The following is a 22670-nucleotide window of genomic DNA, read 5'->3' as shown; positions in this document are numbered from 1 at the left end:
TTCTTACTGACACCCCAATGCACCTCACAGTGGGCATGTTTTGAAATGTGCTACAATGCATGGTACTGCAATAGCATATGTTGCAGTTCTGCGCGGTGAAAAAAAATGATGCATAAAGAATTAATGGAAACACAACACACCAGAGCACCCAGCGTGTGATGTATTGTGTTGCACAAATACCATGCCTTAAGGGCCGGGTCACACCACAAAGTCTGCGTTCCAGGGCCTTCAGCCTCTAGATTGCACTGGAACGCAAGCCGCCCAGTGGCCCTGCGTTCAGGGGCTGCAAGCACTATTTTTGCAGAACGCACAGGACCGGAGCGCAAACAATAATGTGCCTTCGTTCCGGGTGAGGGCAATCACACACACACAGGGGGCGTGGCTGTGGTGCCATTGACTATAATGCACCGTCACGCCCCCCCGAATGCAGGGAGCTGGCCGGCTTGCATCCCAGTGCGTTCCAGAGGCCGAACGCACTGGAATGCGGAGTTTGTGGTGTGAACCGGCCCAGAGGGCCCAGTCACACCAGAACATTCAGCCTCTGGGATGCACTGGAACACAACCCAGCCGGCTCACTTTGTTTTGGGGCGGGAGGGATCCCCTGCTTTCTGGTCCCGTGCGATCTGCAAAAAGTAGTGCATGCAACAGTTTTTGCAGATCGTACTAGAACGCAGGTACTAATGTGGCATGCATTTGGGTGCCCTCTATCGCACTGTGGGCAGGGGTCATGGCTGCGGTGCCATTGACTTCAATTCACCACCAGGCCCCCTCCCACCCCAAAACATAGTGAGTTGGCCAGGCCAAACGCTCTGAAACACACTTTTTATGGTGTGACTGGGCCCTGACTGAACCATGTTCAGAATGGGAGCTGGGCATTGCGTGAACCCAGTCTGCCTCTGATCAACACTGCCCCTGCCCCTTTGGAGTGGGAATGCGGCTCTCTACAACTGATTTTGCTGGAAGGGGGGGTCATAGTCACAATCACAGTTTTGAGCAGACTTGGGCAAACTCAAGTGAACTGGATTCACACCAAGCCCGGACTCATCACTATTCAGAATTCCCAAACACAGGTTGCTTCAGTGTACACTCCAAATACATTACAGGGTTTGTAGTGATAGTGCCTATGGTCCCCAATGGTATGTCTGCAGGAAGTTAATATCAGTAATACAGCTGGAGGAAATAACAGTTCACTGTTTATGCACCACTAAAACTTATATGGATACACAGAACAGCAATACAGCCAGTTCCAAACACTGACACAGCAGTATAGGCGGATACATGGGTATCACACTTGTTTTCTGGCTCTGTGTTTAGAAATTCGTAGATCTCAAGTGATTACTGTAGACTAAATGTATTCACAGTTATGTTTCAATGTTACCAGAATGTGTAGAAACATGACATACCTATTGTATTTCATATCTGTGTTGCTCAAATTTAGAAGACTTTTAGACAAGATTGTAAAAAATGTGTTAGGGCTCATAAACCTATTAGATATCCTCCATTGACACAGTTGGCCCTGGCATTGCAACCTAGTCAACATAGTTCGAGCTGACATGTGTTCTTATGTAATATTGAATACTATTAAGTTAAGTTAACTTTATTTCTTGTATTAAAATTGTAGCCAAGAAATATTCCAAAGGAAAATCTGTGAATATTTTGGGGAGTGGTTGCCGTGGGTTGGTAGCCATCTTTCCCGAGGTATTTGGCCCCTACCTGAGTCATTGTGACACCAGTGACAGCTCAGTTGGTGAAATATACCAGGGAAGAGAAACAAAACAGGCAGGTGGGCCAGGGAATACAACCAAGTGCAGGTCTTCTGTGAGTTTATCTCAGAGATAGACTGGCTGATGTGTTATGTTTAGGAAGATATCAAAAAGCACACATGCAAGACAGGGGCCTAGAATCACACTGTAGTCCAAACAGGAAAGATGTTAACCATAACAAAATGAAAAAATAGTAACACAACTACAGCAAGAACTTTGGTAAACCAGAGCACCAGTAACAAAAGCAGAATTAGCACATTCAATAACATGAAAATATATCTTGTGTTAAAAAAAGAGCTAAAGGTGAACCAAACTGTGCCCTTGCACAAGAGCCACAACTGTGTGTGACAAGACACAAAAATGATATTGATATAAATTCATGGGCAGGCTTTGACAGATTGGAATAATTCATCTTTGCATAAAGATGAATACAGGCACTCACATTGAGGTTAGGAAACATGTGCACACTTCTGTATTACATGTGTACAGAAGACCAGGTCAAAAGCCATAACCCACTAAAATAAGCTGGTAAACTGCAATATATTTATTTTATATTTTTGGGTTTAGATACACTTTAACGTTAACCATTATCCAGTGTAAGTGCAAGAAATGCAACTACCTGGAGTTGCAACTACCTGGAGTTGCAACTACCTGGAGCAAAAAATGCCTTGAGCATTATCACCTATACATGCAGTTCCTCCACTTATGATAATCATATGCATTGTAATGACTACACATTGTTTGTCCAAAAGTAATTAATACTTCAAAATGATTTCCAGGGTGATTGCCACTTAAGTGGTATATCTAAGCTATCACCATACTCCCAACAGAGCTGCAGCACAATGTAATCCAAATAAATCAGTGTTCAAAATCCAGAACATGTACAGAGACAAATACATCTTTGATTTTTACATTAAATTTGTTTAAAGCAAACTTCTTCTGAAAGAAATCTGTAGGCTGCTGTTCTTTAGATCCCTTTATATCTGAGTATGTCTGACTGTCTAAGACCCCATTCACACCAGGGCGACAACGTTTTAGCATGCTTTATGCGTGTTTTGCATGGTTTTTATGCATGTTTCAGGCGCTTTCTGTACATAGGTAATAACGTTTTAAGTCAAGTTTTCAGCTCGTTTTCAGTTGCCCAAGAGCTGCAAAAACGCGCTAAAAAACATGTACAATACACGCAAAAACGCACTTATCGGCACGTTTTCATCGAAGTCTACGGAACAAAACGAGCTGATGAGTGCCACAAAAGAAGCTAAGGGACTATTTCAAACAACAGGCATATTTTGACACGCAATTCAGCACGTTTGCGTGAACGGCCCCCATAGGAATACATGGAATTTTAATTTGCATGCATTTCAGTGTAGAAAAACACGCGACACAACGCCCTGGTGTGAACTGGGCCTTAGGCTCACCATACACTTTACAATCTGACCACACAATCTCTGTACAAGCAACTTTAGATCTACCAAAATTATGTATTAGGAGGACCTACCTGAGCATCCACTGAGGCAAGCCTTTGCAGTGCATGGTTGCTGGTAGATCCAAAGCAGATTCCACAATCAGATTGGAACGTGTGTGGTGAGCTTTAGATATAGAGGCATCAATAGTTTCCGATTCACAGAACATGTATGCAAATCAGGAGTTCTGAGTGTGCTTTGACTTCACTGGGTGCATGCTTGCTCTGGGTTCATAACTGAAATTCGTACTGAAATCAGTAAACCAGGACAGCCAGGCAGCTGGTATTTCCAGAGGCAGCTCAGCAGCAGCAGTGCAGATTCCCTTTAATACTAACACATTCAAATGTGATCCTTGCATCCTTACTAGAGGATCATCAATACTGTTCTATTTATTGCAGCTGCTGTGATTTTAGTAACCCTTGTGATGCCGCAGGAACTGATCTAGATATGCAAACCTGTCAGCTTTGTTTTACTCGCTCCCTTTAAAGCTGAAATAAAAAAGAAAGCCTCTGCATTTGTCTTTCAACAAAGTCAAGAGCTAATTCGGGAAAGGCAAGCTTGTTGATGTGCTCATGGCCATAAAGGATTTGGATTTTAAGTCTGTTTCAGGGGGGCCGCAGGTGGCAGACATTGTGTAGAATTTACACTTGTGCTCCATTAATTGCTGACATATCCTTCTCACTCCCTCTCTCCCCCTCCCCCTCCTGCCTCCAGGGATAACAGCCGAGATGCAGGCTCAGACTGGTACCCGGCAGAAACACCAACCAGCCAGCCAGCCAATTAGCTGTCAGCGTGTAGAGCGAGCAAGAGAAGAGATGCAGTAGTCTAGCAACAGAGCAGCTGAAAAGAAACAAGCTGAGTAGCAAGCTTGGGCTGGTACCCAGGTTTTAACAGGCCGGCCAATTAGCCGACTGCATTTACTGCTGATGGGGTTACTTAGCAACCAACATCATCATGGTGCCTCTCTCCTCCCCCCTCCCCCACCACCACCACCTTTCCATTGCTCTGCCCCATCTCCCTCTGTAACACCTTTTCCTAGCACTGTGTATATCCCTAATTATAGTTCTTTCACCTCCTCTAGCTATTATTCCATGCCCCTGGAGATTGAAAGAAACTTAAACATATATTTTAACTCTATACGCTCACATTGAGTAGCGTAAAAAGGGGGAAAAGCTAATTAAGAAAAACAATTATCTGCTTGTAAAATCCTGACACTTTCATGGGGAAAATGCTCAAATCAATATGGAAGAAACATGATGTTTCCCAACACACCATACGCACGCAATTGTGTTTACTTTAAATGTCATACATACAGAAAAGACTGGGAAACTCATATTGGCAGTAATTACATTTACAGGGAACATATTCTGATGACTGCTAATGTCACTGTCGACTTTTCCTTGTATGTCATTTGTTACATTTATTTGCCTGCTCTCCTCTTTACACAAAAAAACCTTAACTGCTACTATAACTGAAGTTGCTAAGGAATCGGATTAACTCCTGCTTGATTGATAAGCAGAGCAATAAATGTATCTTTCTGAGCTTCACTCAGCAGAGACCGTGCAAAACTGCAGCAAGCAACACTGTTGTTTTAAACTGCTGCTCACAGGCATAGTACTGTTTATGGTAGGGATTATTATTATTATTACATAGTATTTATATAGCGCTAACAGTTTGCACAGCGCTTTACAATGTAAGGAAGACATTACAATTACAATACAATTCAAGACAGGATGGTAAGGAGGGCCCTGCCCCTGAGGGCTTACAATCTGAAAGAGGAGGGGGAAATGATACATGAGGAGGTAGCTGTGTGGGGATGAATTGTTTGAGAATTTGATGGTTCAGTGGTTAGGTTGAGGTGGGATAGGCTTCGCTGAAGAGAAGAGTCTTCAGGGAACGTCTAAAGACAATCAGGGTGGGAGATAGACGGACAGGTTGGGGTAAAGAGTTCCAGAGGATGGGAGAGACTCTAGCGAAGTCCTGGAGGCGAGTGTTGGAGGAGTGGACTAGTGCATAGAGATGGTATTGGAAGCCATGTGAGGTTATTCACTGACCAAGGGAGGAGGTGTAGATAGAGAAGAGAAGGGGTCCAAGGACAGAGCCTTGGGGGACCCCTACAGAAAGAGGAAGAGGAGGGGAGGAGTTAGAATTGTAGGTGACACTAAAGGAGCGCATAGATAAGTAGGAGGAGAACCACGAGAGAGCAGAACCACGAGGGATGCACTGATACCATTTTTTTTTTCGGTATTGAGTATGAGTACCAATATTTTGCTTTCAGTACTCACCGACACCGAGTACCAATACAGGTGCATCCACTCAGCAAGGAGCCGGCGGTTTGGCCGGCTCAATGCTGATTGGCTGGGAAGGCAGCTTCCCAGCCAAACAGCAGGGAGCCGGCTTCCTGGCCAATCAGGAAGCTGGGAGGTGGCTCATTACTCGCCGCCCGGCTTCCTGATTGCCCGGAAAGCCGGCTCCATGTTCCCCTATGGCACTGCTGGTCAGAGGAAATCTTCCTCTGATTGGAAAGTTCTGGTATCGGGTAAGGTACGAGTAATCGCCTAAAATACTTGGTACTGGCACTGATACAAATACCAGTATCGGTGCATCCCGATAGCATAGCATGGGGAAATTAAAGGAGAACCATGGGATTAGGGCTTTTCCCCATAGTTCTCCTTATGGTAACGGGAGGACACAAACTAGCGTCCTCCAGTCACCCTAAGCTCAGTATACCGCGAGATACAGCTCGTGGTATACTGAGACGCCGCAGTATACCACGAGCTACAGCTCGAGATATACTGAGAAGCCGCAGCTGAAGCGGATCCCGACAATTATGTCTGGATCCGCCCAGCTGCGTGAGTGACAGCTTGCTCTGCCTATCTAGAGGCAGAGCCAGCTGTATCCGCCTTCTCCCCCGTCCGTTCCGCAAGTCAGGGCTGGAGGATCGGAGCGGGGAGGGGGGAATCCAGCCACTTCCCTGTCACGGCAGAGAGCTGTGACAGGATCGAGAAGTGAGCGAACGCCGGTATGTGTTCGCTCACTTCCCGATCTACTGAGCCGACCTGTGACAATCTCATTGTCACCGGTCGGCTAGAATTATGAGGTGATTGAACAGCACTCACCTCATAGTTCTCCTTTAATTAAAACTGGAGTAGCAGAATCTAAAGCGGCTGCATACAGTAACCAATCAGCTTCTATCTTCATTTTGTTCAGTTAAGCTTTACAAATGAAAGCTAGAAGCTGATTGGTTGTCATACACAGCTGCTCCCGATTTAATGAAAATGATTTCTCATGCTCCCTGAACCACTCATTCCCAATCTCAGCCCGATGAATCCAGGCATTGTCATCTTGGAATATGGCTGTGCCATCAGAGAAGAAAAAAATAAATTGATGGAAAAACCTGTCATTTAGTATATTCAGGTTGGCAGCTGAGCTAATTTTTTGGGCACATAATGTTGCTCAACGTAGACTAATTTTCCAATGGAAATCTATTACCTATTTGCTTAGCTAAATCCAGGTGGTGACTTTTTTTTTGTCAGGCAGTGTTTTTTCCCTACACATTACCCTATGGCCCTGATTGGAGTGTTTTGAGAGGCAGGTGGTATTTAGACTATATTCATGAGACCAATGGAGCAATGTGTAAAATGCCGCACTCCATAGTAACCAGTCAGTAGTCATTTTCTATTGCTCTGACTGCTAATCTAAATGGATGATAAATATTACCGCATTAAATATACCAACTGTAATGTATCTGTCTTTATATCTATACATATATTTTCATAAATAACCACTTTTAGGTAAAAAATAAAAAATATACATAACATGGCATGAATTATCACTGATTAGACAGATCGTGAAAGAGCAAGATGATGCACAAGCTGCCTAAATGTTAAAACAGCTTTACAATTAAATTCAGATACAATGATTTTTATACATTCACATGCTGGTTTAATGATTACTGAAATACTGAAACATATTCAATTATTTTTGCTGCTATATTTTATTTTATTTTTTTCAGCAAAATGACAATCATTCTCTCAACCACTAGCAGAGAGGCCAAAGTATGGCTCTTTGGCTCTTCTCCTATTTTTAGATGTATTAGCTATCTAATCTACCTTTCTGAAATCTGCCAATGTCCTGCCAGGTCTTTCTAGTATTATAGTTATGGTTTGCCTTTCTAAGGTCCTGATCTATAGACTAAGTGACCAAATATGTTGCTAAGAGGGAATTTGAGACAGACAGTGGTGCTGCAGTTAGCGGGTTCTGGGTGGTTGGAAAAAACCTTCCATGACTCATGGGAGTAAATGGCAGGAAAACAGTGCCAGGAGCTCCAAGCAGCAATACAACCATGGTGGAAGCTCCATGAGGCAGAGTGAACCCCTGCTTAACAGTTAAACTGAAGTTCTGACTCCGTAAGAAAGGCAACAGCGCAGTACCAACCTGGTGTTCAGGTAAGTTAAACTACTGACAACAGTAATGGGGGTGATGGTAACCTTGAACATGTTGGCAAATAACAATATAGGTTTTATAGAGGCAGAATATGGTGGCTAGGTGATAGTCAGATACCCCTTCATCCTCAATAGGGACTATATTATAACTTTAAAGATGTGTGGGCAGCTTTATTCCAGAGCCAAAACCTTAAGAACACCATCTAAATGATTATCCTAAATTGGAAAACATGCCAAATGTATACGCTAAGAGCTATTTTAGATTTCGAATATAGCATATTATTTCTATTTTCCATTTTTCATTAGCATCTCTGTATGCGCTGTTTGTGTGCCTAAGGATGTGTCTAGAGATTGCACATAGAGGCTGCCATTTGTATATCACTGAATTATTTGTTGTCTGCATCCTGTCACAGCTGTCAGTGTGTTGTCCACACATTGTCACAATTTGCTAGTTTGTATTCTGCATATTGCCATGACTGTCCTTTTGTTTTCCATGTTGTAACATTTAACCATTTGTTGTCCTCATATTGTACCATTTGTCCATTGGCTGTATTGTATATGATTGTCCAATTGTGGCCCATTTATTGTCAGGCTTGCCCTTTTGTTTTCCACGTTGTAACATTTGACTACTTGTTGCCCTCCTACTGTAACATTAGACTGTTTCTTGCCTGTGTATTGTATACGATTGTCCATTTGTGGCCCATGTATTGTCAGGATTGCCATTTTTTGCCTACATATTCTCAAGGCACTGATATTTAGAGGACAATACTAGTAGAATTTAGCCCCCTGTAGGCCTGCCTCTATCAAAGCACGCCACTATTATCCCCATGTTCCACAGTAGTTTGCTACTATTAAACTCCTGAATTTTATTGTATACACACTGCTACTATACCCATGATTCATGTGCACACTGTACATAAACAAAAAATGCCAATTGAAAAAAGTACATTGCTGCAAAGTGAACATCCCCCACTCATTTAATAAATCAACCCCAACGAATTTACGGACACTGAAAGCATATGCAGCTATGATTTCACTGTAACTTTACCTACTGTTCATGTTATGTGATGCCACAATGATCACATGAAAGGGAATCCTGCCCCCGGCAGGGGCTTCTGGGGGCAATGAAGGAACCCAAAGCACCACTAAGGTATACTACCCTTAACCAGTTGACATCCGGGGTGTTAAACCCCCTTCCCATCCAGGCCATTTTTCAGTATTCAGCGCTGCGGTACTTTGACTGACTTTTATTCCGTCATGCAGTGCTGTACTGAAATTAATTTTACACCCTTTTTTGTGCCTCGTTCTGGCTCCCTCTGGCGGCGCGTGCGCGATGCGGCATGGGGGCGTGGCCACTCGGCGTCTTTTTCCTATTTAAGGGAGCCGTGGTCGGCTTGCTCTGCTGCAATTCGACGCATCTGCTGTTGTGTCTGGCTGGTTTTCGGCGGTTACAGGTAGGGGGGGGCCTGGTTACGATCCAAGTGGACTCTGTTTTGATGTATTTTGTGTTCCTGACTGAACTGTCATGCTTGTCTTTTCTCACCTGTAGCCACACTTTCTCCACTATGCCTAGCGACAACCCAACCCCTGCGGTAGACCAGCATCTGCAGAGAAGGTAGGCGGCTGTAGCCTGGTTTAGGTTTTCTATTGGAATTATTTTAGTTTCTAATGGGCTATTTTTTCCAGCCCATCCAGGCCCCATGGAGATAGTTCGCGTTCTAGAAGAGCCAGACATCATTCCTCCTCTTCTTCAAGATACGAATCGCCCTCCAGAGATCGGCGACACGCCCTCCAGAGATCGGCGACATAGATCTCCTTCGGTGGAGCGTCAGGCTACGTCTAGCCGGGGTAAATTCCCGCAGCCTCTCCCGGACCAGTGTTGGGGATGCCATAATCCCGCTTTGCCAGGCAAGACGGCCTGCGAGGTCTGCTTCCGGGATGCAACACGAGATCGGTTGGCTGATAATCTGCAAGTCGTGTCCCTGATGAAGCAGGTTTTCCAGGACTCGCTTAAAGAATTTGCTGCTAGCTCGCAGTCCGCTGCAAAAACGCAGGCTGGTCCCTCGCATCAAACCAGCCAATCAAACCAGCCAATCAGTTGGATGCCATCACCTCGGATTGGACATTTCGGACAGCGTACGCCTTTCCTCCCGTTCCCCTCATCCTCAGTTTCTTGAAACGACTCAGCGGGGAGCGGGTGACGATCCTGGTGGTGTTGCCCAACTGGCCGAAACGCCCGTGGTATCCTCTATTGCGGCAACTGACGGTGGGGAACCCGTTGTCATTGCCAGTGTCGAAGGATTTGCTGACCCAAGGTCCGCTGTTCCACCCCGCTCCCGACATGGGAGGGAGGAGATGGCGGCACCCGAGATGCGGGGGGGGGGGGCGCTCCGAAATTCACACCATACAACCGATCGGTTGTATGTGAAACACCCCTTAACGGCTGTAGTAACGAGCGGGTCTTTCCTGCCCGTGCGCGCGCGAGCAGGAAAAAAATGCCATCTAGCGACGGCGGATGTGAGTCTGCCGTCCGTCCGTTTTTTCTTAACGGGCGGACGGCAAGAGGTTAATAATCAGTATCTGTGTTATCTGAACTTTTTTGGATCTTACATCATTTATCTAAAAAGCAAATATTCTTCTTTTTTACTGCCTTTTTATAGGAATATTTTTTTAAATTGCTCCAGTTTAAGCAATAAAGCTTATAAATGTATCCTTACATCAATACAGACTTCTCACGGCCAGTAAAAAGAAAATCTAACTGACACTGTAGAAAATACAGTGTTTTTTTCACAGCTCTTCTGTCGTTAAACCTGTAGAAATGTGTGACTTCACTGGCAAAGCAACCTCTGTACCTTTTATCTAATAAAACCTTCTCCATGTACCAAAATAGCATAATGCATTCAGTTTCATCTTCCTGGCTTGTGTTTTGTGTTCCTATTTTCCATTAATTAAGGCTTTAGTACTGTGTGTCCAGGATCACAGTGTAAGATGCAAGTGATAGGAATAGCACACTGTACAGACCAGATTAGTCCAGAGCATAATAGATATCCTCTGAGTGAACATCTTCCTTCCAGCAACTATATAGCACTATAGGTCACAGTAAATCATTAAAGATATGTTATCTAAAGCCAATTTTTGTTTAGTTTTCTATAAAGTAGGAGCTGGTAAAAAAAAACATATAAAACCCACTGCATTGTTTTGCTGTCCATGCCCACTTGAGGAAATTTTCCATCACTTCCTCGAGACACAGCAGGGTGTGAGAGATCTTTCCAAAGGAAGGGAAATCATTGATTAGACAGCTTTTACTAAAACAAGTGTCCTCTTTGAAGATTTCACCTATATTCCAATTATAATGACAAGAAATTGTAGACTTCCTCTCACTTCAGTCCAGTGACAGTGGTCATTAGGACAAATTGAGAGGATGAAGCTCCCCAGCAAGACAGAGACAGGAGAAAACCCAACTTGTAACCCTTCCCTAGATTATCCCAAACTGTAAAAAATTGGCTTTGGATACAACTTAAGGGCACGTTCATACCTGTATGCGTCCTCTGGTGGGCCTTTAAATGAGAACTCTTCGTGTAGACCTTCCTGCAGCCATTAAATTGGCACCGGTGAACTCTCTTCTTATTTTCAGGTGAGGCTTCTCCTGGGTTTCCTGACTGTTCATTGTCACTTAGCCCACATTTTGATGTAATGGCAGCTGACAAGGATTCTGCAGCCTTTCCAGAGCTCACAGAGGCCTTTTTTGCAACCAGTTTTAATGTCACAGTTCCATCCAAAGCCGTGAGGGACTGTGGGGTTTTGACAAGGTGTCGGCTGAGTTCTGGAGAAGATGGTGGCGTTAGTGATGTAACTGCATTAAGCTGTGCCTGGTTTACTGATGTGTAACACTCTGTAGAGGAGCTTGCAGGCTGTAGGCTGACACAGGTCTCTGACAGAAGTTTGTCTTGTGATAATAAAATATCCATACTAGGGCGTTTCTCATACGTGCTGATATCCACAGGAATTACAATTGGATCTAGTTTATGGGCACAACCATCTGTACCTTGAGGAATTGAGCTATTTAAGAAGCAGTCAAAATCCTCTCCAAAAGCCTCTGACATCTTCTTTGGTTCGGTCTGTAAATACCGTTCCAGCTCCAGACAGGTCTATGGAAGAAAGAAGAAAACATCACTAACAAAGCAATTGTGACAGGAAATAATTATGTTCAGTGTGAACCCCAGCCATTAAAGTGGCTCCATGGGCCATCTTATATTACAAACAGTGAAATGACTTTATGTGTGAGAACATGTAAATATATCACTTTTCATGCAAACATGTTGGGTAATATGGAACCAGTGTAAGTCTTTCCCAGTTTATGGCCTATCTACACCAGTGCACTGTGATAATGCACTTGTGTTACCGCAACACACAATTATTTTGCACATTGGTGTGATGCAGTGCAAGTTATTCTGAATGGCATCCCAACATGCATTCCCAGATACAGATTGATGCACACCGTAATGTGGGGTAACATGTTACCATGCATTACAGTGCACGGTACTGCTGAAAATGTAGCAGGAGCAATTTCTGGTACACTGTGATGCCTTAGGCAGCCTATTTAAATTAAATGTTAATGTATGACATAATGCACCTTTATACATGTGCGGTAGACCTACTGTAGGGGACCAGGCTGGCATGAATGGGCTTTTAGGGATAACTGGTAACTATGGAGTATAATTAAAAAGCAATTAATGTGACGTTCACCAAGCATTCACTGCAGGTGTATTTTTCCTGGTGCATGTATTTGAAATTAGAGTGATTGAGTCTCCTGAATGTTTAGCAATGTCACATTCGCTGCTTTATACAACACCTATTTCAAAAAAGTCGGGGCGCTGTGTAAAATCTACATCAAAACAGAATGCAATGATTTGCAAATCTCATAAACCTATATTTTATTCATAATAGAAAAATCAAACGTTTAAATTGAGAACATGTGCCATTTTAAGAATAAAATAAGGTCATTTTTGAAATTGATAGCAGCAGCACATCTTAAAAACAATTTGGGACAAGGTCATGTTTACCAGGGTGCAGCATCCCCCCTTCTTCTAACAACACTCTGAAAATGTCTGGGAACTGAGGAAACCAGTTGCTGGCATTTTGGGACAGGAATGTTGTCCCATTCTTGCCTGATATAGGATTCTAACTACTCAACAGTCTTCTTTGTCGTTTTTTTCAATTCAAGATGCACCAAATATTTTCAATTGGAGAAAGGCCTGGACTGCAGGCAGGCCACTCAAGCACCTGGACTCTTCTAATACAAAGCCATGCTGTTGCCATAGATGCAGTATGCGGTTTAGAATTGTCCTGCTGCAAAATGCAAGGCCTTCCCTGAAAAAGACGTCATCTGGATGGGATCATATGCTGCTCTAAAACCTACTGTAGATATATCTTTCAGCATTAATGGTGCCTTTCCAGATGTGCAAGCTGCCCATTCCATACACACTAATGCATTCTCATACCATCAGAGATGCAGTGCTGATAACAAGCCAGAATGTCCCTCTTCTCTTTAGTCTAGAGAACGCAGCAGCCAAGGTTGCCAAAAAGAATGTCCAATTTCGATTCTCTGAATCTTTTGATATTATGTACTGTAGATGATGATATATTTAAAGCCTTTGCAATTTTATGTTGAGGAACATTATTCTGAAATTGTTTGACAATTTTTAGACACAGCTTTTCACGGATTGGTGAACCTCTGCCCATCTTTACTTCTGAAACACTCTGATTCTCTAAGATGCTCTTTTTATACCCAATCATGTTACCGACCTGTCGCCAATTTACCTAATTAGTTGCAAAATGTTATCCTTGTTAGTATCACTTACTTTGCCAGATTTTTGTTGCCCTGTCCCAACTTTTTTGAGACGTGTTGATGACATCAATCAAAATTACCTCATTTGTTTCTTAAAATGGTTTATTTTCTCAGTTTAAACATTTGATATGTTTTCTATTTTTAACTGTGAATAAAATATGGGTGTCTGAAATTTGCAAATCATTGCATTCTGTTTTTATGTAGATTTTACATAGCGTCCTGACTTTTTGGGAATTGGAGTTGTAAATATTCCCCCATGACAGAAATGTTTGGGACAACTTAATGAGTATTCTGATGCTGATTCATTAAACCTAGAGAAAACAAAAGCAGCACAAAGTTGTTGCCAATACCAATCAGGTTTGGCATTTATTTTTATGGAAAATGTCTACAAGTATTCTGATTGGTTGCTATTATGACATATATATTATACGTGCAGTGCTGTGACATCGCATACAACTAGATTATATAATTTTGTAAAAGTAAATATACACACATAGGAGACACCATCATGTGTTAGGTTTTAGAAACAGAACCTAAAGTTCCCTCCTAGCCCGAACACAAGCCTGCTCAGTAGTGAAGCCTATGCAGCTCCCCATACCTCCCAACGTTCCCTCATTTGGAGGGATTGTCCCTCATTTGGAGCCAAATGACTTTGTCTCTCTTTACTCCTCAGTTAACCCGCTATATGGTCTGAAGTACAGATATCTATGAAAGGTTCTATTTAACTAGAAAAAGTGTTTTTCTGCAATAAAACCTTTATCTTATCTCTTTATGATATTGCTTGCTATTTTATGAAGCCAAAATAGAGGAAAATAAATGGTTAAAAAAATAAAATTCTGGATTTAACCAATCATTTTTAGCATATACATTCTTAATGGTCCATCATAACTGGGGGCATTGCAAGACTGTGTCCATTGCGCTAGAAGTTGTCCCTCTTTCTCATCTCAGAAAGTTGGGAGGTATGAGCTCTTGTAATAAAAAAATTGTGTTGTGCTGTGATGTACATATACTTCAATAACCAACTAAAAGGCAAACAGAAATTATTAGAAAATGTTAGTAGTTGTGATAAACATTCTACTTTTCACAGCCTCGGTTGTGCTCTGGAAATTTCAATTCCAAATGTTTATTTTAAAAACCATAAAGTAAATTGTGGTCAGCACTCCAAGATCTTCTTCCATAAGAGAATATTGGACCACATTACTAGAGAGCTACCACATTACTAGAGGAGTCATTTCCAACAAATCCTAACTTTAAATAGAACTTTCATTTTGTTTCAGTACTCAGATTATTATAACTACTTTTACGCTGATGAACGTTAGTTACTAGTTATATTTAACAGCCTACCAGAATTCTATCTCATTGTGTTACACGCTGTCCCATCCTCCATAATAAAGAAACAAATACCAGTGACAATACTACTGGCAATCACATCCATATGCTACTGTACAATGGATTGAATACATGAGTCTAATATGATGGGAGCCTAGTGTAGTTGTCCTCAGCACAGGGCTTTCTGCAACTGTTTTTAATATAGGAGCCAACCTGTTCCATGGGTAAATATTTGTTAGCAGGAGAGAGAATAGAGAGATCACTTCATCAGTCTGCTGCTGCTCCTACTAACTTCAAGTATCAGTAAACGACCCTTGTAATATAAACATCCTACTCCTGGCTACAGACCAGCGTCTTTCATTCAAAATTACCATTCAAATATAAACACCTTTATTTCTCCCAGTCTTTGTTTCCTCCACACCCTCCCCTCCCTGCCTGTACTATTTTTATTTGCGGCAATGGAGGACAAGCAAGGCACTTGTATTGCGTTCATGTGATTTGATGTATTCAAACTGCAAATCCTATTATGCACTGCCCCAGTGGTCCTGATGCGCATGCATTGGTGTAATAATTATGTCCTGTGTGGGCATAGATGTTATCAATGAAATTGATGATCACTCTCAGTTTCTCCACAATGGGAGTGTTGCTTTGCTTTAACATGCCAGTGTTGGATGCATTGTAGTCCATGTGGAGAGCAGTCAGAGGAGGGTGGCTACATTCCCACATACAGTGGGACCATGTAGAGTGAACATAGACACCATCATAAAGGAAGCTGCAGATTACAAGATTTATAAAAACATTTATGTGAACGTGCTGTCCGATGCAGGCATTACAAAAGTCACAGATGACTAGCAATAAAGGTACTCAATATTATATAGTTTTGGGGGGATTTAGTAGCACTTTCACTAACTGTCTAGTCACAGCCTGGGGCAGGTAGGTGAACTAAGAGTGTGCCTAAAATCAGTTAACCAAGTTGGGTGTGCTGTCATTAAGGCCGTGTACAGGATATCTCCCAAAGACATATTTTAACTGTGTATAAAGCTGTTTACCTTTAGGTTCCACTTCAAAGGTTTATAAATAAATATGGGTTCATTTGTTAGTATTGATGCTGCATGTATGAGTTTTAACCCACAACCCTCACATTTCTGGTATTATAAAGGGCCAATGAGTTATGCCTCTTATCATGGGCTTCCAATTTTGTGAAGATATTAATAACAAAGCTATGTAACACAGATCAAAAAAGGACCATTCAAATGGATGCCAGTTCCACAGTGTGTACCTATGATTACAGAAGAAAGAACACGAGCTGTTAGATTTCCTGACAGTAACAAACATGTCCAAGTAGTATAAGGGTGATTGATGCGTAAAATGGTTTGTGCTCCACTTACTCCTCTCAGACTGAAAATGCTCCCACCTAGGACTGAACACTCTCCAGACACTTCCCTGAGCAGAAAGTGATTTTGTCCTGGGTAACATTGCAAGTACACCGTTAAATATGTTCCATTGCGTTTAGAATTCCGTTGTCATTCTCTCTTTAGCGCTAAGATGTTAAGGGTTCCCAGCATCTGTGTGCCAGTATACAATAAATGGCGAAAAAAAAGCAGCAAGGCATTCCAGGAATACGGTATCTGAAAGTCTGTGATAACATTCATTCTCTTCCCATTTCTTTTTACTAGCCTGTAACAACTTCTCAGTGGAATTCAGACAACAGCACCATGAATACCAATTTATCTAACACACTTTCTAAATACACCGTATATAAAAAAAAAAAGGCTACTTTGCCTTACTTTTATTGACAAACGGAGCTGGATTAGGAGTTTGCATGGAGCTATACCGTGAGAAATTAACATGTTATTAACTTTAGGTAATGGTTAGCAGACTGACAATAACAGCTTTTATGAAACATAATGGATGCCTAGAGACAATGGAAAATGTAGATATATTTCCTCAGAGTTTAAGCGCTTTGGAAAATAAGCTATTTCGTGTTTATTAAAATGGTTGCCTTGGGCCAGCCTAATATGATGGAGATTTAGAAGCTGACATAGTGAGTACTGAAATTTTAATGAATTGCCATGTGAAAACTACTCCATAATATTTCTTGTAACTGAAATCCAAGCTGAAAAAAAGGTGTCATGACAGATTATGTTGACACGCTCACATACAATGCTATAAACCTCCAGAAAAAAAAAGAAAATAAGTCATAATAACAAATCCAGCCATAAACATTCTCCACTTCAAAGCAATTTTATTGATGACTATCCCAAGCACCATTATAAATGGAGATTATTTTCGGTGGGAGTGAGTTCAGTTCCTCAAAGAGATTTTGTACAGCCGGTTTGAAGTAGGCTGCAGAATGTACTCCAGTATGAATTCCCCTAGAAATTTGAATCTATTATAATATGTACTGAGTTTGCCTGTAAATGGCCGCACGATTGAGCTGATATACTAAAGAAGTTGGGACTCTTTTCACAATAAATACTCACTTCAATTATCCAATCAAATGCAGATAAAGGGAGAATGGACTTGGATTTTTGCATGATTGGATAGATGAAAATTAACACAATTTATTGTGTAAAGATTCTCAACTCATTGAGTAAGTTGACCTCAGTATGCAAGCGCTATATAAATATGAGAAAGAAATAACACATATATCATGGGAGCGCACTGGTGTTCTCATTTATTTTGAAACAGCTGTTGTTCGGGATTACATATATTTTTTAGTAAGGCCGTGAATCAAGATACATTAATTCTTATGTCCCATTCACAGCTGAGTGTTTTGTTGCGCAATTGCTGAACACTCAAGATGAAGAATGCCATTATTCTCAAAGGGCCCATTCATACCTGAGCACTGTGTCACTTGTCACCTGTAGCATGGAGTTCAAAAAAGTGCAAGAGCTTTGATTGGGGCAGAATCGTGAATTTTTGACTCCACTGACTTTAAAAGGAGTGCCTGAAAAACACTTAAACAAATGCGTGTTTATGCATGTTTTTTCAGGTGTTCCTAATTAAAAGTCTGTGGGGCTGCTGTACTACAAGTCATGCAAAAAAATGCACCCAAAAAACCCTTTAGATCGCCAGGCTAAACTCACGCTTAGGTATAAAAGGGAGAGTGGGATTTTATGGTTTTACCCAATCTACCTAAAAGTAATATTTCAGTTACAGGTAGAATCTGATGGGTTAATTACTTGGTGGCTTCCTGTATCTCTTGAAGACTGCAACCAATAAGTCTCCTCGCACTAGTTGCTGACTCTGTTCATGCCAACATTATCCTTTTTACTCTTTCTGCTACAACAGGGACCCCCTCCTCCTATTGCAGCAATTTCCTCAACAAATATGCAGGAAAACTATCTCAAGAGCTACAATCTCACCATCAGAAACCTTATAGTGATCCTGTCACCACAGGGTCACTTGTAAATAAAACCCAGCCTGCAAAAAGAAGAGCATGTAGACTTAGCTTTCTGACGGCCCCTGCCCTCTTCTTTTACAAGCAGCTCATTCTAAAATGTTCCTATCAAACGTTTGTTCATATGTCTGCATACAGAAAGCATTGACAGAGACCTTTCTCTCGCCCCTTGCTTTGTCTAGGGCCATATAATTTAAAGGGTCCCAGTTTCCTGCACAATTCTACTCTGCCCAATGCTTTTAATCTTCATCTTCTAAATCCCAACCCTCTTGGGTCCTCTTACACGTTGATAATCCATCTCTTTTTCGGTCTTTGCATGCACCGCAGATCACCAGATTGTTTTGGCAGTTTAGTGCAAAAGCTGTAACTTTGGCATTCTGAATACAAGGAAGAGAAATTCTACTGCACAACAAGGGCTTTTACTGCAGGTGCTTCATATAATAGGTATTGACGTGGGTGTACAATGCAACACAGCCTTTGCTCAGACTGTTATATAATATTACATGATAGGCTGAATCAAAATTGCTTCCAAGTCTGTCCTGTTCAGAGGTTCTGAATATTTTTTATATGTTTTTAACATTTGATACATGTCACAAAATGAAAAGAATAATGATATATGTAACGTAGACAAAAATACCTTTCACCATGCCACAGACTGATTTCGAGGAGGTCAAATACCCTGCCTTCCTTTGCTGTGTAATGCACAATCTGACAAAATGAAGCTGAAAGTAAATGACATTTTCTGTGCTTCAGTTTAGCACCAATACTCCCCCTGGCTTTGCTGAGTATATATTGTCCCTTAAATGAACTTTTAAACTTGTGAGTCTCATGGCAAAATAAACCACGGAAAATAATCATAAAATAGAGCACCATAGAAGCATCCCGTTGCCATGTATATAAATATATCATGCTGACTTTCTTAATTCATCTTTTTTCTCTCTAATCCATTATGAATAGATGCTATTATGTTCATGGCGAAGGTTTGTGCAGATCAACAGTAACCTAAGTGCAATTAGAATTTGAATTGATGCTACTTGAGGATAACAGCAGGCTGTTAAGCTCCTGTGTTTAATGGTGTTTCCTGTAAGTGCTATTCATGCCATGATGCATATTGCGAATGGATATCTGCATGAGTTAAATAAGAACACTTCTTCAATGTGGGAGTGAGCATGTCAGTCTTGTCTTTGTTGGCAGCTAGGGTGGATACGGACAGTTGAATCTGACCTTTGCCCAAGAAAGAGCACTGAGACATCCAACAAACTGCAAGATGGGCAGGAGTCAAACACTGAAATGGGAGAAAACATTACACTGGAAATCCAGATAGCTTCACTCAGGAACACAAAATCTCTGGTATGATAGAGTTGCATATTACTGGAACTGCTACTTAAGAGGCAAGATATAAAATAAAGTGCCTGTAATATAAAGCAATAAAATGCAGTGGGTGGGCAGGCCTTGTAAACTGTGCAGGAAATTAGACTTCTACAATACATAGAGCCATATTTAGAGTCCACACTACTTTATTATTATAGTTTGAACATTCTAAATGACTGTAGTAAATGTGCATCAGATAAGCTTATTGTGATCAATCCAACACCCCTCTTCCACACTTTATTACTACTATGAAAAATGTGCATTTGTTGAAGATGCAATATACAGTGTGAGTGCATATCACTTCACAGTCATTAACAGATGCACATTTTCTACAGTATGTGTGTATATGCCTGTATACATATTATACATACATATATATGATTTGTTATGGTATCCAGAAACTAATTCTGCCCTGGGTTTAAAAAAAACTGAACAAAAAGAAATAACTACTGAATGGCATTTTAGATACTTGGCTACAGTTGCTTTGGGGGAAACTGTGTTTTTGGCATCAATACTTTTAACTCTGAATAAAGTATGTAATTTTTTGGTTATTTTAGTGATGGGTTAATGGTTAAGTTAAAAAAAAATCACCTTACAAAAGAAGACACTTGCCATTTAACTGTCCCGCCACCAGCTTGTGGAATCTTTATTCTTTTGCAGGATTAAGTCACCCACAGACTCTTCACATACCGATGGCCCATACATCACTTCAGGACACAGTAGTGACACAGGGGGTGCTGAGTGGAACCACATTACAGTTTCATCTTGGTGTGGAAATGTGTTGCTGGCATTAAAACGTCTGGCACTCAATAAAGTACGTACGTAATTTTAGAGGTTAATTTAATGGTTAAGGGTCAGGTTCACAGTTAAGTTAGGGTCAAGGGATGGTGGTTAATGTCTGTGGTTAGGTTATGTTATAGGGTGGTTAGGTCAACTGTTAGGTTAACTATTATGGCTAGTTCAAGGGGAGGAGGTCATGTTTTAGTTTATTTAAGAATAAAATATAATCTTAGTTTTTAATTTTGGATAGACCATTGGAAAGGTTTAGACCCCTGTCCATTTTTTGTGGTCAAGATCCCCCCCTTTTCCAATGACAACTATGTTGCTTTGGATTTTCCATAGCTTTTTGTCCTGGTGACAATGGTCAACAAGATAAATAAAGGGTTAATCTCCCGATTGAGCACGGAGAGGAATACAAACATGACAGAGATTGATTGACCTTTTATATACTTTAAAGGGTCATTTTTGGGTTGGCATTAGTTTGTGTTTCGTTATGGGTTAGGAATTGGCACAATGAATAATTGTAACTTGCTTTTGGTTCTAAAAGCCCCAATGCTGGTCTTCCAGTATTCCATATTTTATATATTTGAAATACAGCTCTGAAATCAGTGTTAAAAATGCACAGATCAAACACACATACCCAAATATCTAGCTAGGACATCTTCTTTGATTTCTTCAAGGTGCTGATAATAGGCTTTATACCAAACTGGACGATTGTCATTGAAGTAGTCATAAAATTAACACAACATAACCTTGCAAACAGGTGGGGGATGGTTGTCATTATTGACAATCGGTCACTGATATGAGCTTGCTCACTGCCGTAATCAAATATAAACTGAAAATACTTTCTGATAGCCTCTCTGACATCAACACCTTGTTAGAGATGCCCCAGCTAGGCATTCTAAGTAGACTTGGAATAATGTGTGCTTTTTCTTTATCTACAAAAGCCCACACCCCTATCTTTATAGACAGCGGACGCCATATCTGCTCATGTATATAACAAACTGGGCTGAGGGATTCCTAGCCCATACATTCACTGCCTACAATACATAGTGCTCCAGTCTAATCTTTACTCCTATTTTCTCCTTGAAAATGTTTACTGACGTGGAAGAATCACACAGCAAAAATGTAAAAAATGTGTCAGTCATTTATGAACAGAACCTGAAAACTAGCTCAGTCATGAAGGGGTTAAAAATTGAATCAAACAAAAATGTAAGTCATGCATGTTCATTCGCTAATGTTGTTTTAATCCACATTCACACTTTTGACGTGCATTTCAAGAATGCATTTTGAAGAATCCAATCATTTTCAATGGTGCCTGTGCATATCCTAGGGTTGTGTTGCTTGTAGCTCAAAAAGTACATAAGCTTTTTTTGGGAGGAAGAATTTTGTGTTTTTGCCTCTATGCTAAGGGGGCTAGGCCTTTCATTTTTAATCAGACCGGGCCTCATAAAACCCAGAAGACTGAGGACATCTCGTGGAGAAGGAGAGATACTGCTAAGGATAGCTATAGGAGAAAGGTAAATATTGCAGCATACGATGCTTTTAAAAAAAAATAAGATACCTCCAGGAGGACATTTTTCAAATAGAAATTTTTTTAGCCCGGAGTTGGACTTTAGATGAATAACGAGATGCATAATATAGATGCATGACAAGATGTATAATGGTTCCCAGATATTCACCTAAACAGGGTCGTTGGCTGAAATTAACACGTAGCTTATGAATTAACCAGTCGAAGAAAGTCACATAATCCAAATGGTTCAATGTTCTCTGCAAATCACTGAGGAAAAAGTGTCAGAACTCTACTAGTGCTTATACATGCACTTAGTGCTCCTGTTATTAGGAGAGCGTTCTTCGGTATTTCAAATAGGGGCTGCTGGGATGTTTTTCCATTGTGTGGCACATCCCAAATGTTACATGCAGTGTTTGGCCCATTGTTAAGCTCATTAGTGCAAGCCTAAAATGGCTAAAATAAATCATGTCCATGTGTGTTGTGTTCCAGAACCTACAAAGAGGCTTTTCCAGTGAATTATTTTTAAACCTTATGCCCCATGTGATGAACGTATGAGATAATGGACCATGGAAATAAATGAAGCATATATCACCATGCTTTATGAGTCTGATGCTAAGTGAAATTCTCATATAGGGTCCATGTTGATTCCATGAAGGACACACATGGGTATAATAAGCCCCGGTGAGTCATTAATTAGGTCCAATAACTTGTGAATATCGCAATAAAAGCAAAAACCTCCAGGCAACAAGGGTCAG

The 22670-nt window shown here is 41.1% G+C and overlaps 1 protein-coding gene across 1 annotated transcript in view; it reads right to left on the bottom strand.

Moving 5' to 3' along the window:
* Nucleotides 1-22670, bottom strand: part of KLF7 (Kruppel like factor 7) — a 131239-nt gene that overhangs the window by 35679 nt on the left and 72890 nt on the right. Inside the window, exon 2 of the mRNA XM_018565850.1 lies at nucleotides 11207-11819. Within this exon, the coding sequence (XP_018421352.1) occupies nucleotides 11207-11819 (613 nt within the window). The remainder of the gene's footprint in view (nucleotides 1-11206; nucleotides 11820-22670) is intronic.

The sequence above is a fragment of the Nanorana parkeri genome, unplaced genomic scaffold, assembly GCF_000935625.1.
Source record: "Nanorana parkeri isolate BGI_ZX_2015 unplaced genomic scaffold, ASM93562v1 scaffold893, whole genome shotgun sequence".
NCBI lineage: Eukaryota > Metazoa > Chordata > Amphibia > Anura > Dicroglossidae > Nanorana > Nanorana parkeri.
Note: the sequence above shows the minus strand (reverse complement) of the source record. Positions and strands in the feature narration are given on the sequence as shown.